The sequence below is a fragment of the Homarus americanus genome, unplaced genomic scaffold, assembly GCF_018991925.1.
Source record: "Homarus americanus isolate GMGI-L3 unplaced genomic scaffold, GMGI_Hamer_2.0 scaffold30535, whole genome shotgun sequence".
Taxonomy (NCBI): domain Eukaryota; kingdom Metazoa; phylum Arthropoda; class Malacostraca; order Decapoda; family Nephropidae; genus Homarus; species Homarus americanus.
This window is the reverse complement of record NW_024732440.1, coordinates 1,506,957-1,529,036: the sequence shown is the minus strand read 5'-3', so window position 1 is coordinate 1,529,036 and position 22,080 is coordinate 1,506,957. Positions and strand designations below refer to the sequence as shown.

Below are 22,080 nucleotides of genomic sequence, written 5' to 3'. Positions count from 1 at the left end.
AGTGGTGTGCATATTTTTTACCTGACTTAACATGACCTAACCCTCGCCCTTTCTTATAAGCTCCTCTTATTATGCGGTGGTGGTGGTTATGGATTAGTGTTTTGTAAGGTAGTACATAAGCCTCTCTTTTCCTTGTAATTAAGTTAAACAGTGAAGATGTCTTGAATAACGATAAAGCTAAGGTGCCCCTATGAATTCCCTTTTTCCTGTGTGATTGTTATCAAAATTTATCTTATCCATTAAAACAATTCTAGATGAAATATATATATATATATATATATATATATATATATATATATATATATATATATATATATATATATATATATATATATATATATATAATATATATATATATATATATATATATATATATATATATATATATATATATATATATATATATATTAAACCAGAAATAAAAAAATGGCTACGCCTCTGACTAACCAATCAAAAACATTCATCCAAATTTATTGTAAATTTGTTTGAAATGAAACTTAAAAGAATATCAATCAAACAATTTAGTTTTAATGAGACTTTATTACAAAACTCTTTATATTACAATGCTGCTCATATGTTTCTTTGTTCTTAAACATCTAAGATTCGGAATGTACAAAATTTTCGTTGCCGTAAGGTCATTTATCTTTCTCGCTATATATCCACCTTTTCGTATGCAGTAGGGAGGACCAGAGCTGTAGCAGACTCGGGAGACAGCGGGGAGCCTTTCTCAAGAAAAGAAGACCTTAGCTCGGGTATCTCAGACTCAGAGAGATCTACTTTCCTATATGCTGTAGGCAGGACCAGGGCAGTGGCAGACTCTGGGGACAGCGGGGATCCCTTCTCGAGGAAAGACGACCTTAACTTTGGAGTATCTGTCTCTTCCGCCGAAGTCCTTGAATGATATAAGAACAGGTCATAAAAACTTGTGAAATTACCTTGGTTCGACACAGAAATAATAAATGAAGGCAAGATATGATATATCACAATTATAAGACATTTTCTTCCGTTGGGAGATTTCCGTTGGTTAGAAAATATAACGTTTAACTTTATCAACCCACAAAATACCACATAAGATAACTCACACAAAACTTCTGTCTATTTCAATTCCTAACCGGAGTGGAGGACCGAGTTCTCTCCCTGTGCACTAACTTTTGTGCATTAAACGATAAATGAGTTCACTATCGGGTTCACTTGTCAACAGTTGAATAAATCTTAGGTGGACCAGCATCCTGTCTAAGAAGTAACCCCACTAGCTACTGAATGATAAGAATCAGATCAACATCAGCTCGGCCATCCTGCAGTGTACAGTATAATTATAGCCTCACTCAGTTTAGGGTCGATGACGAAAAGGAGAACAGAGATGAGAAGAGATGTTGCTGTGTGTGCAGAAGTGGAGACGGTGGTGGGGGGAAGCTGATGAGGGATATAAGATGTAGCAGGCAGGAAGAGATGGAACAACATATGAAGAGAGAGTATATGTTAATTGACACGTCAGTAAAAAGTAATCAAGGCAGAGAGATGGAAAAGAAGGATCATAGTAACAACGTTTAAGGTTATGTGTATATAGTCAGGTTTACAGAAGAACTCATAAGGAGACAGTAGAGTGTTATTGGAGGTAGTATCTGGGAATTATTTGGATATATACAGAGGTGTGGAATGCCAGTGTGAGAATGAGACAGCTTGTGGGGGAAAATGGATTGGCACTTGCCAAAACAGGGAATCGTGCAAGACTGAGATGCTTTGCTAATTGTTTAATGTTACCAGAGACAGAGTGAGGGACTGCAGGTCTGTGGTAGGGGGGCTATAGTCCACATCAGCATAATCCATCCGGTGTTTGTGATTATATAGCAGGAGACGGAAAATAGAAGCCAAGGTGACATAGAAAGGATAGTCGGTGGATTTGTAGAGGGAAAGAAAGGTAGGTTAGATTTTCTATATTTATGCGTATTATATTGATCTATATGAAAAATAAGAAAGAGTTGATAATGCACAGGAAAACGGTTGTGTTTGTGACTTACATCCTGAACTGTGCGTCATCGTTGTCGTCATCCTCTCCACAATGGTACAAGTTGCGGCAGCTCGCTACACTCAGCAGCGCCAGCATCAACACCTGACAACACACACCTCATAGTATTGTACCACCATTTAACAATACGATTTCTAAATACTGCAAATAGTGATCTGTTTTGCTATGGAAATACCAACAATTAGTGATAATTACCTATTAGCTATAACTTCTATATATTTATTATCTTTATTTGGAAACTCTTGACTGGCCGTTGACGATCATGTACTGTACTGTAGATCATAAAAATACATATAAATGAATATTTTTGTACAAAGCTTAAATAAACCTAGTATTTTTTTTAGGTATAATTTGGCTGTCTTATGATAGTAAACGGCTTCTTAAATGAAACAAAAAATATCACATTCATTTTAATCTCCATTAAGTTATATAAAGAAACAAAAGAGTTATCCTTAATCGGTGATTATTTCTATTTACCATGAAATATACACATATACACATACAAAGCCTTAATGTAAAAATAGAAAGCTTTTCTCATAAATAATGAAAACTGTAAAACATCTTAAAACTGGTATGTTACTTACAAACTTCATGGTGGAGATCTGGTTAAGAGAATACCTCACAAAGTGTAAAACGAAGGATCGTAATGCCTTCAGCTGCCTTCCATCCGTCCTTATATACTGTACCTGTGTGTGGCAACAAGGAAATGGGAGACGATCGTACTATGGCTGGTTAGGGAGGGATCCATTCAAGGCCACCTTTCAAGAGTCCGTATTGGCGATGTTGGAGGTGGGGGCGGGATTTGAGCGGAGCGGCATTTGGAATTCCAAGAAGAGAGACAGAAGCCTCAGCGGCATGTGTAGTTCCAAGAAGAGAGACAGAAGCCTTGGCCTTCCATTACATCCTTGAACTAACTGCTTCTCTTTTGTTTTGCAAGTGACAAGGGATGTTTGAATTTGTGGCTGCCGCGACTATATTAAATGTTTTGCGCAGTATTTAAAGTTACTAATAAAAATAGAGTGATGGATTAACTGAAATAGTCAATTTAAATCCATGTTTTTTTTTTTAATGTTTAATCTATATAGTATAATTTCACCACTTAACATCTTATTTGTAGTTCGGGTGGTCTTTGTTGTGAACTTCATTGTCTAATCTTAGTACAGGTGATAAGCTGACTCCATTAAGTCATGTAAATTATTGAAACCAAGTGCAAGTGCTGAGTAGATTTTATTCTGAAATTAAATTAAGCAAACTTTACATATCTCTGCCAGTTGTTACAGTTACACCAAACAATTAAAAATTTTAAACGATAAAAGTTTACTTAAAATTCGTCCATCACCCGTGTACTTTTTTGGGCGCTGCTTCACGTCACTAATTTTTCTAATTACGAGTTCATTTAAATATGTAAAATAACGTCGTATTACATGGATACGAATGACAGACTTTGCAATTTCTTTTGGGTTGACATTTGAGCATTTTTGGTTATGCTTGAATAATTATTTTCCTAACTTAAATTTATTTTATGAAGTGATAACGATATTCTTATCGATGAAAGGATTTCTTCCGTAAAGAAAGTAGTAGGATTAAGGTAATGTGATGTTGTTTATAAATGTTTTATGTACAATATCACGTACAACCATACAAATGCCACTCCATATTAACTCGCTAGTAACGTAACTCTCAAAGCTGATGTAATCATTTCCAAGATTTATGATTATTAGAATGCATGCAAAACTTTTTTCATCCACCTACTCATTGTAGTCTTTTGGCGTTAAAATATGATGTAGATAGGTAATTTAAAATGGATGCCACGAATTACTGAGCAAACATATTTTTGAGTTTGGGACTAGGCTGAAGCGCTTTTGGCTGAATTCCCGGATACAAACAAATTTTAATTTACCGCTTTATTTCATGATGAAATGTTGATTTCCTGTAGTCTTCTCAAAACTTTTTTTTTTTTAGATAGTTCATTATACCTGTTTCTGAGCTGCTCCTCCCCTCCCTTTAATTTCTTATATATTCCTTTCTTTATTCCTATGTCATGTTTAAGTTTTCTGGTCATCCACCTTGGCTCATTCTTATTTGACCTAATTTTTCTGTATGGTATATTTTGTTCTTGTGCTTTATGTAGTATACTGGTGAATATATTATAGTCATGATCAATTGTTGTGTCATCTATGACCTCACCCCTTCCTACTGGGAACTGACGTGACTGTTCCCAGGTGACCTCACCTAGGTACCTTCTTAACCCCTGATAATCCGCCAACCGAAAGTTTGGGACTCTGACCATATTGTCATTGTTTTTCGTTTCCCAATTTAGGGTGAACCTGATTTCTCTGTGATCACTGTTACCTAGTTCTTCCCCTACTGTGATATCTCTGATAATATTTTCTTTATTTGTTAATACTAGGTCTAATATATTGTCATCTCTAGTAGGTTCTGTAATTAGTTGTTTCAAAAAATTGTCCTGTACTGCGTCTAGGAAGTCTTCAGATTCATAGTCGCCTACAATGTTGTCCCAGTCAATATTTCTGAAGTTGAAATCCCCCATAATGCATAGGTTGTTATATTTTGCTGCCCTACTCATTTCCTGCCATATGGGCTGAGCTGCTTCTTTGCCAAGACTTGGGGGCCTGTAAATCACTCCCATAATTAGTTTTTCTCTTCCTTCCGTGATTTCTACCCACACAGACTCGGTTCCTATTTCACCCTTTATTGAATTATTAGTACAACATTTTAATGTATCCTTGACGAAGAGTGCGACCCCTCCCCCCTTCCTACCTTCCCTGTCCTTGTGAAAAAGGTTGTACCCTTCTATGTGGTACTCTGATAAAAAAATTTTGCTCGCCAGATTCATCCAAGTTTCGGTGATTGCTATGACGTCTACATTCTCGGTACATACAACCGCTCTCAGCAAGTCTATTTTATTTCTAACGCTCCTACTGTTTGTATAGTATACATTTAAACCTACTCTTCCCTGGTCCTGTTTTACCCCTTGTCCTGAGCAACTAATTTTACTTCCCAGGACCTGCTTGTTTTTTGACTCCCACTTTCCCCGACCCCTCTCTACTGGCGAAACCCCCCCTTCGGAGTGACAATTTCACGCTCCAGGGATGCAGACAACGTCTTTACCCCCTCACGAGACAAGTGTACTCCGTCGCGACAGTACAGGTAGTCGTTGCCATAGAATCGTTGCCAGTTATCAATGAATGCCCAACCATTGTTTGCACAATGTTTTTCCAGTCGGCAATTTATAGCAATTGCCCTGGACAGCCATTCACGACCAACCCCTCTTCTAGGCAAGACACCACATACTATCGGGATCCCTCCCCTATCTCTAATCTTCCCCAGCGCCTCCCTATACCTCTTGAAAAGTTCCTCACTCCTAACCTTACCTATGTCGTTTCCTCCCACACTAAGACACACTACTGGATTGGTACCCTCCCCTGACAAAACCCTGTCTAACCTCTCGGCTACATGCCCTATCCCAGCCCCAGGAAAACACACCCTAGTCCTACGTTTCCTATCTCTCGCACAAAAAGCCCTATCCATAAACCTCACCTGGCTGTCACCAACTACCACGACCTTACCTGTGGGCAGGGTTTGTACAACTGCCCTTTCCTCTCCTTGATCCATACCGTCCTGCCTCTTCTCTTCCTCGCCAGCTTCCTGCAGCACCTGGTAAGGGTTACTACACTCCACACCCTGGTCAGCTTTCCTGAGCCTGACCCTAGTCTCCTTGGAGACAACCACTCTCCACGCCTGCTCCTCCTTCGCAGGTGTCCTGCAAGGCAGGACACCTACCTGAAGGAGTTCCGTCCCGAGGGCTTCATTTTCCCCCTTTAGAGTGTCAACCTCACTCCTCAACTGCCCCAGCTGCCTTAACAGAGTGGCAAGGAGGTCGTCTTTCCCCACGCTCCCCTCCTCTTCCCCCACGACACAACGATCCAAAGCGGCCATTTTCCTTGGTCTCTAACGGGAGCACGATCGGGCACGACCTTCTCCAAGCTGGGTCAGAGGTCAACATTGTTATAAGCCTTGATTCACCTCAGTACCTGACATTACCAATGCGAGGTTTCTAGTACTGGTAGGACAGCAGTGTTAGTGAGATGCATGCAGTAATAAAAAATACAAATAAAGCATGCTTCCAGGCAGAGCAAGGCTCATTATTCAAAGTAGTCCCCCACGTTATAATATGAAGCCTAAGTATTACTAATTGTTAAATTTCTTTAACTCCACATTTATTTCAAAGAAACTTTAAATTTTGTTTTAGTAAATTTTTTGTCAAATTTGAACCCTTGAGAAAAATCATAAATTTGGATGTGCATATTCAAAACCACACCCTAATATAACCTAACCAAATATAACATACAAAATCTGTATGTTATTATGCATAAAAAACCACTTAACACAAAAAACATTTTATCACTAGAAATATGATAACTATTTTTATTACTATGCACTTTAAACAGTGAAACACAAGAACTAACATATATTCAGAACCAAAAACTATGAATGCCTCAACAGAACTGAAGGAGTTATCATGTCCTGCATTCTAGTGGGGTAATTTTGTGTCAGAGGTAGTCTAGAATATATGGTTAGATTAGGTATGTTTAAGTTAGGTTAGGTTATGTAACCTTAATAGTTTTAGGCTCTAATTGATTAAAACAATTCAGAAGACTTATATATATATATATATATATATATATATATATATATATATATATATATATATATATATATATATATAATATATATATATATATATATATATATATATATATATATATATATATATATATATATATATATATTAAACCAGAAATAAAAAAATGGCTACGCCTCTGACTAACCAATCAAAAACATTCATCCAAATTTATTGTAAATTTGTTTGAAATGAAACTTAAAAGAATATCAATCAAACAATTTAGTTTTAATGAGACTTTATTACAAAACTCTTTATATTACAATGCTGCTCATATGTTTCTTTGTTCTTAAACATCTAAGATTCGGAATGTACAAAATTTTCGTTGCCGTAAGGTCATTTATCTTTCTCGCTATATATCCACCTTTTCGTATGCAGTAGGGAGGACCAGAGCTGTAGCAGACTCGGGAGACAGCGGGGAGCCTTTCTCAAGAAAAGAAGACCTTAGCTCGGGTATCTCAGACTCAGAGAGATCTACTTTCCTATATGCTGTAGGCAGGACCAGGGCAGTGGCAGACTCTGGGGACAGCGGGGATCCCTTCTCGAGGAAAGACGACCTTAACTTTGGAGTATCTGTCTCTTCCGCCGAAGTCCTTGAATGATATAAGAACAGGTCATAAAAACTTGTGAAATTACCTTGGTTCGACACAGAAATAATAAATGAAGGCAAGATATGATATATCACAATTATAAGACATTTTCTTCCGTTGGGAGATTTCCGTTGGTTAGAAAATATAACGTTTAACTTTATCAACCCACAAAATACCACATAAGATAACTCACACAAAACTTCTGTCTATTTCAATTCCTAACCGGAGTGGAGGACCGAGTTCTCTCCCTGTGCACTAACTTTTGTGCATTAAACGATAAATGAGTTCACTATCGGGTTCACTTGTCAACAGTTGAATAAATCTTGGGTGGACCAGCATCCTGTCTAAGAAGTAACCCCACTAGCTACTGAATGATAAGAATCAGATCAACATCAGCTCGGCCATCCTGCAGTGTACAGTATAATTATAGCCTCACTCAGTTTGGGGTCGATGACGAAAAGGAGAACAGAGATGAGAAGAGATGTTGCTGTGTGTGCAGAAGTGGAGACGGTGGTGGGGGGAAGCTGATGAGGGATATAAGATGTTGCAGGCAGGAAGAGATGGAACAACATATGAAGAGAGAGTATATGTTAATTGACACGTCAGTAAAAAGTAATCAAGGCAGAGAGATGGAAAAGAAGGATCATAGTAACAACGTTTAAGGTTATGTGTATATAGTCAGGTTTACAGAAGAACTCATAAGGAGACAGTAGAGTGTTATTGGAGGTGGTATCTGGGAATTATTTGGATATATACAGAGGTGTAGAATGCCAGTATGAGAATGAGACAGCTTGTGGGGGAAAATGGATTGCCACTTGCCAAAACAGGGAATCGCGCAGGACTGAGATGCTTTGCTAATTGTTTAATGTTACCAGAGACAGAGTGAGGGACGGCAAGTCTGTGGTAGGGGGGCTATAGTCCACGTCAGCATAATCCATCCGGTGTTTGTGATAATATAGCAGGAGACGGAAAATAGAAGCCAAGGTGACATAGAAAGGATAGTTGGTGGATTTGTAGAGGGAAAGAAAGGGAGGTTAGGTTTTCTATATTTATGCGTATTATATTGATCTATATGAAAAATAAGAAAGAGTTGATAATGCACAGAAAAACGGTTGTGTTTGTGACTTACATCCTGAACTGTGCGTCATCGTTGTCGTCATCCTCTCCACAATGGTACAAGTTGCGGCAGCTCGCTACACTCAGCAGCGCCAGCATCAACACCTGACAACACACACCTCATAGTATTGTACCCCCATTTAACAATACGATTTCTAAATACTGCAAATAGTGATCTGTTTTGCTATGGAAATACCAACAATTAGTGATAATCACCTATTAAAATTAGCTATAACTTCTATATATTTATTATCTTTATTTGGAAACTCTTGACTGGCCGTTGACGATCATGTACTGTACTGTAGATCATAAAAATACATATAAATGAATATTTTTGTACAAAGCTTAAATAAACCTAGTATTTTTTTTAGGTATAATTTGGCTGTCTTATGATAGTAAACGGCTTCTTAAATGAAACTAAAAATATCACATTTATTTTAATCTCCATTAAGTTATATAAAGAAACAAAAGAGTTATCCTTAATCGGTGATTATTTCTATTTACCATGACATATACACATAAAAAGCCTTAATGTAAAAATAGAAAGTTTTTCTCATAAATAATGAAAACTGTAAAAATCTTAAAACTGGTACGTTACTTACAAACTTCATGGTGGAGATCTGGTTAAGAGAATACCTCACAAAGTGTAAAACGAAGGATCGTAATGCCTTCAGCTGCCTTCCATCCGTCCTTATATACTGTACCTGTGTGTGGCAACAAGGAAATGGGAGACGATCGTTACTATGGCTGGTTAGGGAGGGATCCATTCAAGGCCACCTTTCAACAGTCCGTATTGGCGATGTTGGAGGTGGGGGCGGGACTTGGGCGGAGCGGCATGTGGAATTCCAAGAAGAGAGACAGAAGCCTCAGCGGCAGGTGTAGTTCCAAGAAGAGAGACAGAAGCCTTGGCCTTCCATTACATCCTTGAACTAACTGCTTCTCTTTTGTTTTGCAAGTGACAAGGGATGTTTGAATTTGTGGCTGCCGCGACTATATTAAATGTTTTGCCCAGTATTTAAAGTTACTAATAAAAATAGAGTGGTGGATTAACTGAAATAGTCAATTTAAATCCATGTTTTTTATTTAATGTTTAAATCTATATAGTATAATTTCACCATTTAACATCTTATTTGTAGTTCGGGTGGTCTTTGTTGTGAACTTCATTGTCTAATCTTAGTACAGGTGATAAGCTGACTCCATTAAGTCATGTAAATTATTGAAACCAAGTACAAGTGCTGAGTCGATTTTATTCTGAAATTAAATTAAGCAAACTTTACATATCTCTGCCAGTTGCTACAGTTACACCAAACAATTAAAAATTTTAAACGACAAAAGTTTACTTAAAATTCGTCCATCACCGGTGTACTTTTTTGGGCGCTGCTTCACGTCACTAATTTTTCTAATTACGAGTTCATTTAAATCTGTAAAATAACATCGTATTACACGGATACGAATGACAGACTTTGCAATTTCTTTTGGGTTGACATTTGAGCATTTTGGTTATGCTTGAATAATTATTTTCCAAACTTAAATTTATTTTATGAAGTGATAACGATATTCTTATCGATGAAAGGATTTTCTTCCGTAAAGAAAGTAGTAGGATTAAGGTAATGTGATGTTGTTTATAAATGTTTTATATACAATATCACGTACAACCATGCAAATGCCACTCCATATTAACTCGCTAATAACGTAACTCTCAAAGCTGATGTAATCATTTCCAAGATTTATGATTATTAGAATGCATGCAAAACTTTTTTCATCCACCTACTCATTGTAGTCTCTTGGCGTTAAAATATGATGTAGATAGGTAATTTAAAATGGATGCCACGAATTACTGAGCAAACATATTTTTGAGTTTGGGACTAGGCTGAAGCGCTTTTGGCTGAATTCCCGGATACTAAAAAATTTTAATTTACCACTTTATTTCATGATGAAATGTTGATTTCCTGTAGTCTTCTCAATTTTTTTTTTTTTTACCAAGGCTTTTAGGAATATAATGTGACCAAACTCACATTCGGAACTTTATTACTTGTAGAATCCGAGTTACTGTATAAGGAAAACATCCTTCTAGCATTTCTAGCAGCTAGCTAGCGAAGATAAGATTTAGCTCCAATATTTGTGATATCTGGCAAGGAATAAAGGGAGCAAGACGAAGAATTCAGCGAAATCCCGTTTTACTTTTTTTAGCAGCAGCAGCAATGGGGTCCCGGTACTGTGCAGCTATTAAGTTCTCTACCAACACTGTAAGGAACAGAAACTTGTATTTCTTTCGATCTCCGAAAGACTCAGTGATGCGAATCGTACACCTGTACTTCTGGCAATATTGAGTTCATAAGTTTTTATGAGCTCTTTATTGAATATATTTGGTACTGATAACGTTCCACTTTTCAGATTTTTTGGTTAACCGAAGAGTATCGTTTGGATATATAACATGAGCCGGATACTGTTGTAGTTTCGAAAATATGTGCTGGAACTTTGAAATTTTGGATAATTATTTTTTTATGACCCCCCACGACTTTTTGGACGGAATTGTGTTTTTCCTGTATATTTCGGTGTGTTTTGAATGGATGTCACACTCAATTCTAGGGCAAATTCATGAAAACCTTACCAATCAAACTTAAATTGTGTGGTAAAAACATGCAAAAAACAACAAGCCAAACTAAACCTAACTTTGCCTAATCTATCTTTACCTACTGAACCTAACTTTACCTAATCTATCTATACCTAACCTAACTTTACCTATGTCTGGACAATTTTGTGTCATTTAATGAAAAACCAAACGGTTAAGAAGCGGTAAAGTACAAACACTGAATTTGTTTTAGTCTAAACAAGGGATCCTATATTCATGCTGAACTGTCTATCTGCATACCTGAATACAGTACAGTACCTGCATAATTTATACACGAAAATTTCGCTGAATAAATTATATTATTACTAATATTCCAAAAAGGAATAAAGTAGTCTGATCTTCAAACTTTATACACTATAGGAGCCTAATCTTAAAACCTGCTGTCTTCAATTTCCAGCAATGCATTGGTAGTTGTGTAGTTTTGAAGCTGTGCTGTTTTTTTGTTTTTTTAGACGTTGGTCATCAATAAATTAGCGAGCACAATGTGTGAAACAATGGTGTCACTGCCAACTGTTGCCGACTTGTAAATAATGTACCGCAATGTTCTTTGTATCACTATTAAATGGTAGCCTGTAAAAAAACGCTTTTGTTAACTGTTTGCGATTTTTTTTTCTTCATATTAAATGGTGTAAAACTGGTGTAAAAATGTAGCTACCACCATGGCTTTTACTGAGAAACTGAAGGATCATATTTCCTTAAGCTTAAGCAGTCAAATAATTATATTTTACTACAGAATAATCAGTGTGTTGCTTTGATAAATTATCCCTAGATATCAAAAGTTGGATGTCAATAACTAATGCATATATATATATATATATATATATATATATATATATATATATATATATATATATATATATATATATATATATATATATATATTGGATTTTTTTTTGTTTTATTAATAATCTTGTGTTCTCGCACAATATCATGTAAGGCTTTTTTTCCGTTTGACGTCCTTACCGTCGCGGGAGGATAGAACATTTTTAATTGAGTAACAAGGAAGGTAGAGTAGCTATCCTTCTATAGTATCGAAATCCTTGGTTTGGTCCAGTTACAGGCTTGGAGTAAACAGTTATTGACGCAAAGAAAACTAGGAACTCATGGCCATATGCTAAAAAGTGAATTGTGTGTCACATTCGCGGATCACAAAATCCTTTTTAACAACGAATGGATCCCAAGATTTTTGCTATGCTTAAACCACAGCAAAATTTAAGCTATCAAGTTCCAGGAACACAGGGGGTTTGGTAGCTTGGTACCCGTGGTTCGGTTTGTTTACACACCTAGGTGCGGGAAACGTGGAAAGCGTGGCAACTGGGCGGTCAACCTACATTTAACCTACATTGTAGAAGGGAGAAAACGTCTTCTCATTGACTAGTCAATGAGAAAAAAAGATGTAATAAACGACGAGAGGACAGATGTGGGCGCGATCCACAAAAAACAATGCCTGGCAGGAAATAACCAGTGTATATAACTACGCAGGCATGGGTCAGGCACAAACCACGAAGCAGCTAAAAAGAATATGAGAATATTCGAAGAGCAAGTAAGTACAGTATAATATTTGTATTAACATTAAGTGAAACTAAATTATTACATTAATATACTGTAGTACTTTTGACCATTTTATATTTCTTGTAAACTGAGAAGGTACCGGGTATGTCAATCCTCAGACTCCATTCATTCCTGAGCATAAAATTCTCGTCGTCCTTTTTTTAAATATGTGCACAAGTTTATTTTCAACCTCATAAAAATTTTGTAAGCATCCAATGTTAGTGATGATATCAGTAATAGTTCAGGACACTATGACACCTAGATTGCGAATTTAAATGGATTTACACTTTGTGCAGACCTTTCATAACTTTACTTAACCTAGCCTGACTTAGTGAATGAGTGCTATTATAGTATGTGGTCAACCAGAATATTTAGACTATAGTAGAATTTGAATAACAGTAGGTTTCATTGAGAATGCATTTATTTTTACTTGCATTCACGTAAGGAATATGTTTGCATTGTACTAACAGTAGAACCTTCCCATTCGAGGGCTTACGATTCGCTATTTTGACGATTCGCGGTAAGCAGCTGGTGGCTCAGCACAAGTCACCCCACTCTCCTGGGGCGTCTCATCTCGCTCTGTTTGCCCTCACCCAGTACTGGTGACCAAGCATCCCGTGTCATACTCTCAAAGCTTTAGTATTTCTTTGTGAAAATAGCCCCGAAAAGACTGCCTAAAGTCAGTGCTAGTGATGCTAGTGGAGTGAAACACAAAAGGAATAAGTCAGTGATGACCCTGGCATACAAAATTTAATTATTAGACAAGTTAAAAGAGGGGATGAGTGCTACCTCATTTGGTCGGTTGTGCTATGTGAACGAATCCACAGTGCGGTACATAAGAATGAATGAACAAGCAATTTGTGATTCTGTTCAAGCGAGTGCTCCTGCAAGTGCTAAAGTGACGCAGGTTGTTCGTGACAAGAACTTACTGTAGTGAAAACTGAGAAAGCACTGAACATTTGGATTGAGAACCAGCACCGCAAAAATGTTCCGATCAAAAGCAACGTCATTCGTGAAAAAGCTAAAAGTCTTTATGCTCTTTTTTATGAGTCAACAGGTGATGAAAGGGCTAGTGCTGTGACTGAACCAACTTTTAATGACAGTAAAGGTTGGTTCGAGACGTTTAAGTAAAAATTCTTGCTCCATAATGTGAAGCTGACTGGGGAGGCCGCATCAGCTGACCACACAGCCGCAGGAGCATTTCCCGCCAAGTTAAAAAAATAATAATATAAGAGAAAGGCTATAGACCAGAGCAAGTGTTTAATGCCGATGAATCTGGTTTATATTGGAAGAAAATGCCTGGTAGAGCATCCATAAACAAGTGGGAGAGACGTGCCTCTGGGTTCAAGGCAACCAAGGACAGAGTGACGCTCATCTTCTGTGGCAATGCTGCTGGCCGCATGATCAAGCCTGGCTTGGAACGCAGCCTTAAGATGGTCCGAGGAATCAACCAGGTATTGTTTGCCTATCAGGAAATGTTTAAATAACTCAAAGCCAAGAGGAAACAACTATCAATGTTTTTCAAGAAAAAACCATCTACTACCGCTGCTGCTCCACCCTCCTCTTTCTCCCAGCCACCCGCCTCCCGGCCACGCCCCACTCCACCACCCACCTCTCCACCAACCACCACTGATTCACCCTCTTCCACCAGTGATCTAGATGGTCCACCTACAGTATGCTTCAGTAACCAGATGTCTCCCTATGTACAGTGCACCACTTCATCAAGCTCCAGACTTCCACTTACGAATATAAGCACAGTATTGTGACTTAACTTTCTCATACACAGTACAGATATACCTGTATATTAGTGCACTTAGGTAATATATAAGTGGTTATTCGCGGTTTTGCCAATTTGTGCCATTTCTTGGAGCCTTTCCCTCGCGAATGGCACGGGTCTTCTATTACTATTGCATTTTATTAAGTGGAACAAACATATCCTGCCCTTTTAATTTATTAGTTTGTAATACCTGTACATGATTTGTTATTTTGATTAATTTACATTTAATATTCTTGTTTGTATTGCTGATGTCAATGAAAAAAGCGAAATTTTCACTGGAACAGTGGAAATAGTTGGTACAGAGGTAGTGGCAAGTGAAATCTCCAGATCATCACCTGCTGACAGCCAAGATACTGACAATTCATCTGCTGCAAGTCACACATCAGAAAGCATGAGGGCATCTTCAGGTTGTAGCAATGGAACAAAAGTCTACACACCACACACTGCTACCCCAAGAAGAAGCCGGCGCAAATTTTCAAATAGAGGACGATAAATATATATATATATATATATATATATATATATATATATATATATATATATATATATATATATATATATATATTGTTACGAACCCCTCCACCAATTGTCATGATCTACCTACCCAGTACTACGAACCCCGCCATCTATTGTCTTGATCTACCTACCCAGCACCACTAGCAACGCCATCTAGGGACGAGACACAAGTATGACTCCTCTTAGTTACCACTCCGGGGATTCCCTTCTCCATATCCTGGTTGTTGCGTCACTTTCTCCAAGTCTTCTTTGTCAGCTCGAGTTCGAGGAGAGAGCACTACACTCTGGGAAGTGACCACAGGATCACCTATCCTCTAAACCTACGGCACAGTGACTACCTACCGTCTTCTCCAATACTCAGCCTTGCTCGTCAGCCATCTCAGCTCCGCACTTAAGTATTTGTAATCTTATATTGCCTCCCCCACGTCCACTTGCTTCAAATTATTGTATGTTGTATAAATATGTATATACTGTTAATGTTTAGGTTAAGTATGGTTAAGGGTAATTTATAGATAGCTGAATAATTTGTTAAGGAATTTATGGTACTTTATTATACACAACAAAAACTCGCATCCTTTGTCTACCCTTTTATAGTCCGATTGTCTTTATTTTTTTTTGTTGTTGCCTGTTGGGATCTGGGTAGACTTTTAACTATATTCTAAATCCCCAACTCGTAACATATATATATATATATATATATATATATATATATATATATATATATATATATATATATATATATATATATATATATATTTATATTTATATTTATATATATATATATATATATATATATATATATATATATATTATTTTTTTTTGTTCAACCATGAAGCAAATATTTTTTTTTTACGGGGATTAGCCCACCCTGGCACAAGTCAATGACCCACAACGAGGCCTCGGGGGCGAAAATGAAATCATAATAACAATAATAATAATGCATAGTAAATAAATTTTATAATAAAAATAAAATCGAAAATAAAATAATAAAATAATGATAATAATATTAATAACAACACTGTAATACTGTGATAATAATAATAATAATAATTTATAATAATTATAATAATAATAATAATAATAAAGAACAATAAAGAAAAAAATTCAAAAGTGAGAACCGATATACGTATGTTGTGTTGTCAATAGTAAAAGAGACAATTGAGACCCTGCAATTGTGTAAATGAGGCAGAAAGTCAGATTAGCAACCTGGGACTTGGTCACAATTTTCGTGATGCTACATGGCAGCAGGGTCTACCATTAGACAACACTTTATGCTTCCAAATAAACAAATGTACTGGTAAACAATATATTGTTTTATTTCAATACTTCCCCATTTCCACACAGTAAATTATACAAACATAGAAATGGTGGATATATCGCATTATGATAATTATACAGTAAGAAATTATGTGCAAAATTATCACCAGACAAACAGAAATGAAGATATGTTCAGATATGTAAGTCTAGAAATCGTTTCTATTTATATGGGCTCCTTCGATATTGCCAACAACATTCTTCAGTCCGTTGATATTGGGTTACTGGGATGGGATATTGAGTCATCAAGATCCTCTGGGTTCTCAACAAAGTCTTGGCCATCAATTTCACCAGGTGTCATGCGACAAACCTTCGGTGCGCAAAACCTTCTGGAAGAACTCACCACGCGTACGCAACAAATTTATGAATACCCAATATTAATTGTTATCGCCGCTGGCTTCAGCTACAGTGCTGGCGTGTGATGCCATTAAATCTTTCGACCTGTGATCTCACCAGACGTAGAAGTGTTTACAGACAAGTCCTGGTTCTCCTGAGTGGACTGTCTTCGACTGGTGGTGGCTGCCCCATGAGACAGATCGCCCTCTCTAGTGATGCTGTGAAGACCAGCTTTATGCTCGCACTGGTGAACACCGACTCACAATCCTGTCCGAAAATTTATGCTAAGACAATTTACGCAGTACTGTTGTTTCTTGGAACACCATACTGATTAAAATGAGTATGTGTTGCAGCAATCTAAATGGAACTAATTGAACTCCAAAATAATGTGGCCTTGAAAGAGGAGGTTGGTTATTGTGATCCCGTCACCTTCTGGACACAGAAGGTGTCTCCAGCTAGTTCCCTTCATCTGCATAAAGATGCAATGCATATCCTTACAATATTAGGCTCCACTTGCTGCTGTGAGTTTCCTTTCTGCACCACGATTCTAGTGAAGAACAAATACCGCTCCAATATCACCAGTGAACACCTACTGTAAATCATTGTCTTCGACTTGCTATAACACCAATAGTACTAAAGTTCATGGAATTGGCAAGAAGCACAAAGTGGCCACAGTATATATTATGACCTGCAGTATATTATGTGTTATAGAAAATTAATTCATTTTTTTTATTCATCCCCCAAGGATGGTTACTTTTAACCCAGCTATACATCCCTTAACGGTTAAGGCTTAACCTCTTTATTTTTTTATAAGGAACTAGTCAATTTCTATAATTTATTTGCATTGTCAACACATTTTGAGATTATAAATGCAAGTAGCCGGAAAAAAATCGTTTTGAGTGGTCTTATGTGTATCTTTTTTTTTTAATAAAACTATTCCTTCTGACCTTTGACACTAAAGATATTTGTGTGACTAGACAGTCCAGCTTTCGTAATAGCTATATAGCTATTCATAACCCGTGAGGATCACAAGAGCTGTGGCTTACTCAGGGGGACAGTGGGGAACCCTATTTATAGAAAGACGACTCAAGATCCACCTTCTGGTCCGCTGTTGGTAGACTCTTGAGAAATAGGGGAACCCTCTTCCTCAACGATAATGGCAGGTCAAGTACCTCTGAGTCAAGATCTACCTTCTGGTACGCTGTTGGTAGAACGTGTGCGGTTGCAGACTCTGGAGAAATGGGGGAACCCTCTTCGTGGAAAGACGATGGGAGGTTAAGTACCTCTGAGTCAAGGTCTACCTTCTGGTATGCTGTTGGTAGAACGTGTGCGGTTGCAGACTCTGGAGAAATAGGGGAACCCTCTTCGTGGAAAGACGATGGGAGGTTAAGTACCTCTGAGTCAAGGTCTACCTTCTGGTATGCTGTTGGTAGAACGTGTGCGGTTGCAGACTCTGGAGATAGGGGAACCCTCTTCGTGGAAAGACGATGGCAGGTCAAGTACCTCTGAGTCAAGATCTACCTTCTGGTATGCTGTTGGTAGAACGTGTGCGGTTGCAGACTCTGGAGAAATAGGGGAACCCTCTTCGTGGAAAGACGATGGCAGGTCAAGTACCTCTGAGTCAAGATCTACCTTCTGGTATGCTGTTGGTAGAACGTGTGCGGTTGCAGACTCTGGAGAAATAGGGAACCCTCTTCATGGAAAGACGATGGCAGGTCAAGTACCTCTGGTCAAGACTGGTATGCTGTTGGTAGAACTGCGGTTGCAGACTCGAAATAGGGAACCTCTTCATGAAAGACGATGGCAGGTCAAGTACCTCTGAGTCAAGATCTACCTTCTGGTATGCTGTTGGTAGAACGTGTGCGGTTGCAGACTCTGGAGAAATGGGGGAACCCTCTTCGTGGAAAGACGATGGCAGGTCAAGTACCTCTGAGTCAAGATCTACCTTCTGGTATGCTGTTGGTAGAACGTGTGCGGTTGCAGACTCTGGAGAAATAGGGGAACCCTCTTCGTGGAAAGACGATGGCAGGTCAAGTACCTCTGAGTCAAGATCTACCTTCTGGTATGCTGTTGGTAGAACGTGTGCGGTTGAACGTGTGCGGTTGCAGACTCTGGAGAAAGAGGGGAACCCTCTTCATGGAAAGACGATGGGAGGTCAAGTACCTCTGAGTCAAGATCTACCTTCTGGTATGCTGTTGGTAGAACGTGTGCGGTTGCAGACTCTGGAGAAATAGGGGAACCCTCTTCATGGAAAGACGATGGGAGGTCAAGTACCTCTGAGTCAAGATCTACCTTCTGGTATGCTGTTGGTAGAACGTGTGCGGTTGCAGACTCTGGAGAAATGGGGGAACCCTCTTCGTGGAAAGACGATGGGAGGTTAAGTACCTCTGAGTCAAGGTCTACCTTCTGGTATGCTGTTGGTAGAACGTGTGCGGTTGCAGACTCTGGAGAAATAGGGGAACCCTCTTCGTGGAAAGACGATGGGAGGTTAAGTACCTCTGAGTCAAGGTCTACCTTCTGGTATGCTGTTGGTAGAACTTGTGCGGTTGCAGACTCTGGAGAAATAGGGGAACCCTCTTCGTGGAAAGACGATGGGAGGTTAAGTACCTCTGAGTCAAGGTCTACCTTCTGGTATGCTGTTGGTAGAACGTGTGCGGTTGCAGACTCTGGAGAAATAGGGGAACCCTCTTCGTGGAAAGACGATTGCGAGTTGGAGCAGTCCGTGTCTTGTGAGGACATCCTAAAACAAGATAAGAAGGGTCCTGTGAGTGCAGTTTACTCATATAGACTGGCTAGCACTGATCATGACAAGTGAAGATTGTGGAAACAGTTTTGTTCAAGTGTGGAAAAAATAAGTTTATCACACGGTTGTAATATAAAGTATATAATTGTATCGCACAATCTAACTAATTATATATGGTTAAAAATCTTAACATTGGAAAAAAAAACATTACAAAGCATCAAAATATGTTTGTCTTTAAACGGCAAACTAAGAAAATTTATTAAAGATAAATGCAAAGATAAAGAAAAACTACAGTGCAGAAGAGCGTCCTGAGATGTAGTTGTGACTCACATCCTGTAGTATACATCATAGTTAGCATCATCGTCATCCAGGTCTCTTCGATACAGGTGGCGGCAGGTGGCCACGCTCAGCAGAACCAGTATCAACACCTGACAACACACAATTCTCAATTAGACTGATAATGCATATTTGTAATAACCTAAAGAAGGGGGTTTTAAAATTTATCTTGGACTAAATGAAAGAAGGATTTTGAATATTATATTTAACGAAGTTATCTTAACATAGTTGAAACAGATATTATAAGAACACGTACGCCCTTCGTACAACAAGTTTTAGTGAAACTGGTGTAGTGGTGTGCAAAGCAAAGGTTAAACCCTAATACAATGTATCAATGTATCTTGCCCATAGGAGTGGTTGGGCATCTTGGCGTCTTTTATAAATTCCTCTTCGTCTGAAAAAAATGTGATGTCGTTCATTTGAAATAAAAATTACGAAATTCCCTCCTGATTAGACAAAGAACACCCTACTGCAGTGTGTCTAAGTATGTACCTCTCAGAAAGTTTCTAAAAACATTGATCATCAGCATGGGCCTAGATAGAAAATGCATTCTTAAGAAGATAATAGTTTTGGTGCAGGTATTTCTCAAAATTACAGTCACTGGAAAAATAAGATCATTACGCTGGTTACCCTCTCACACAGCAAGCTATCAAGGGTTTAAGAGATACACTCACTAAAAAAAAAGTATTCTCCACCGCTGGCTCTGAAACCATCCGCAAAGATTACTGCGACCGAAGCCGTGATGAGTGTTATCAGATTTCTTGGTCCGGTGTGTCATTGTAAGACTCCGTAAAGGTGCACAATAATCTTTTGGCGAATGTACATGGTTACTACAAGCATATCTTGGTGTGAAAGACTAGTGGAGCTATCACCGCCCAAACGTATCAATTATACAGTCATGAATGAGGGGGAAATGCATTGCTATAGAACCTGTAAATGAAATCAGATGGTAATGGCAGTGATGACGCGTTTGTTGACAGGATCACAGTGGTGAGCGAAACGATCAATCAGGGTATCGAGCTCATCCACTATTTGGTTCTGATTGTGTCACATATGATAAGTCGATGTGCGGGGATCTGAAGATAATGTATAATGGCATCTGGACACTTCGATAGGCTCAGAACAGGCCTAAATCAACTGAGACTTTAAAGGTGCTTGTTTGAAGCTTCTCCGAATTTCGACTCCTTTATTAACTCAGTAATGACTTCATTTGCTTTGGCCAGAACATGTTTTATGATTTTCCTTTATTATAATAAAAACAAATACTACATTTTATCATGCGGTGCCAACGAGTTCTATAATAATTCCCTGTGTAAGATTATATTGGTCACATAAAGCGAGATGACACACTTCGGTTACCCTCAAGTCACTTGTTTTCATCTAGTCGCGATAAAAAGTTTACGTTTTCTTTTTTCACCTTAATTTATTACCACATTTTTCCATACAAAAATAACTTAGAATCTTAACCACTTGTTATTTTCTTTTTCATTTTTACACATTCACAGCACTGCTGCGTACCACCGTATCTATGGCGAAGCACGATTAGGGATTATTACATTAGATGAACCAGGCAGGTACTACTGTTATTCATTAGTAATATGTAATAGGTATGTATATAATCACGACGTAACGACATTTACTTCATGTAAAATACTGTACTTACAAACTTCATGGTGAGGCGCACACCAGTTAGGATCACCACGTGTAAGCGATGTGTGTGTGAATTTTCAACTGAATTATTAACTTAAATACCAGGTCTTATATATCTGTGCCAACATTAAAGAAAGAACAGACGATATCAAAGGCCACCCACTAATAGGCATGAGTCAAGGGTAACTCACTAGGAGGGGGTGGGGGAAATTCCGAGAAGAGGTTCAGCGTGACCTTTACACCAGCAAAGGTCTCGGCCTATTATGCGGTATTTCTGTCCTTACCTCGTCGCTCTTGCTATATTGTGATGTTTACCATATTGTTGTTTGATAGAATGTTGCATTATACTTAGCGCTTACTAATTGTTTTAAGCAATAAATGAGAACAATTTTGAAAAAAATACAAGTTAAATTTTCATAATAATTTTACTTGAACTGCAGTGCAAGTAATGGTCTGACTAATACGGGGTTGAGCTCACTCTGACGCAAGGCAGTAACCAAAGCACAGTAATGAAAACGTGGATAAGATAAATCTTGATAAAATCACACGGGAAAAGGGAAACAACGGAGCACCTTAGCTTTCGTCTTTATTCAAGACATCTTCAGAGGCAACTGGATTACATGGACAGAGAGAGGCTTAAATATACAGGGTGACCTTAAAAACATGAGGTCAGGTCATAATGATGTCATCCACTAATCCCCACACCAACACACACGTGTTGAATTGAAACACATTCGTTCCATTGCACAGAAACTCGGGTACCCTTCTGTGTTTGTTGATCGTTGTTT

General features: G+C 38.1%; 3 protein-coding genes and 1 long non-coding RNA gene across 4 annotated transcripts; all 4 read right to left on the bottom strand.

Annotated features, from left to right (window-relative positions):
- Positions 1-525: 525 nt before the first annotated feature.
- Positions 526-2,715, bottom strand: LOC121868683. Its single transcript, XM_042369518.1, has 3 exons — positions 2,611-2,715; positions 2,019-2,110; positions 526-892 (listed from the first exon to the last, which is right to left on the bottom strand). Exons 1-3 carry the CDS (start codon positions 2,617-2,619, stop codon positions 652-654), a joined length of 342 nt encoding a protein of 113 aa, XP_042225452.1. The 5' UTR covers positions 2,620-2,715; the 3' UTR covers positions 526-651.
- A 4,242-nt stretch (positions 2,716-6,957) lies between these two features.
- Positions 6,958-9,144, bottom strand: LOC121868682. Its single transcript, XM_042369517.1, has 3 exons — positions 9,040-9,144; positions 8,451-8,542; positions 6,958-7,324 (listed from the first exon to the last, which is right to left on the bottom strand). Exons 1-3 carry the CDS (start codon positions 9,046-9,048, stop codon positions 7,084-7,086), a joined length of 342 nt encoding a protein of 113 aa, XP_042225451.1. The 5' UTR covers positions 9,049-9,144; the 3' UTR covers positions 6,958-7,083.
- An 8,240-nt stretch (positions 9,145-17,384) lies between these two features.
- On the bottom strand, positions 17,385-18,280 carry LOC121868681. Its single transcript, XR_006089437.1, has 2 exons — positions 17,847-18,280; positions 17,385-17,735 (listed from the first exon to the last, which is right to left on the bottom strand). It is a non-coding gene; the product is annotated as an uncharacterized LOC121868681 (long non-coding RNA).
- On the bottom strand, positions 18,280-21,396 carry LOC121868647 (sialidase-like). The gene is made up of 5 exons (XM_042369482.1): positions 21,306-21,396; positions 19,637-19,734; positions 18,693-19,303; positions 18,348-18,567; positions 18,280-18,307 (listed from the first exon to the last, which is right to left on the bottom strand). Exons 1-5 carry the CDS (start codon positions 21,312-21,314, stop codon positions 18,280-18,282), a joined length of 966 nt encoding a protein of 321 aa, XP_042225416.1. The 5' UTR covers positions 21,315-21,396.
- Between the last annotated feature and the right edge of the window lie 684 nt (positions 21,397-22,080).

Excerpts from the sequence above, each read along its gene's own strand:
- LOC121868683 (XM_042369518.1), bottom strand. Across the intron at positions 893-2,018 it reads GATGACGCACAGTTCAGGAT|GACTTCGGCGGAAGAGACAG; the intron begins GTAAGTCACAAA and ends ATATCATTCAAG.
- LOC121868682 (XM_042369517.1), bottom strand. Across the intron at positions 7,325-8,450 it reads GATGACGCACAGTTCAGGAT|GACTTCGGCGGAAGAGACAG; the intron begins GTAAGTCACAAA and ends ATATCATTCAAG.
- LOC121868647 (XM_042369482.1), bottom strand. Across the intron at positions 19,304-19,636 it reads TATGATGTATACTACAGGAT|GATGTCCTCACAAGACACGG; the intron begins GTGAGTCACAAC and ends ATCTTGTTTTAG. Across the intron at positions 18,308-18,347 it reads CCATCGTCTTTCATGAAGAG|CATACCAGTCTTGACCAGAG; the intron begins GTTCCCTATTTC and ends TTCTACCAACAG.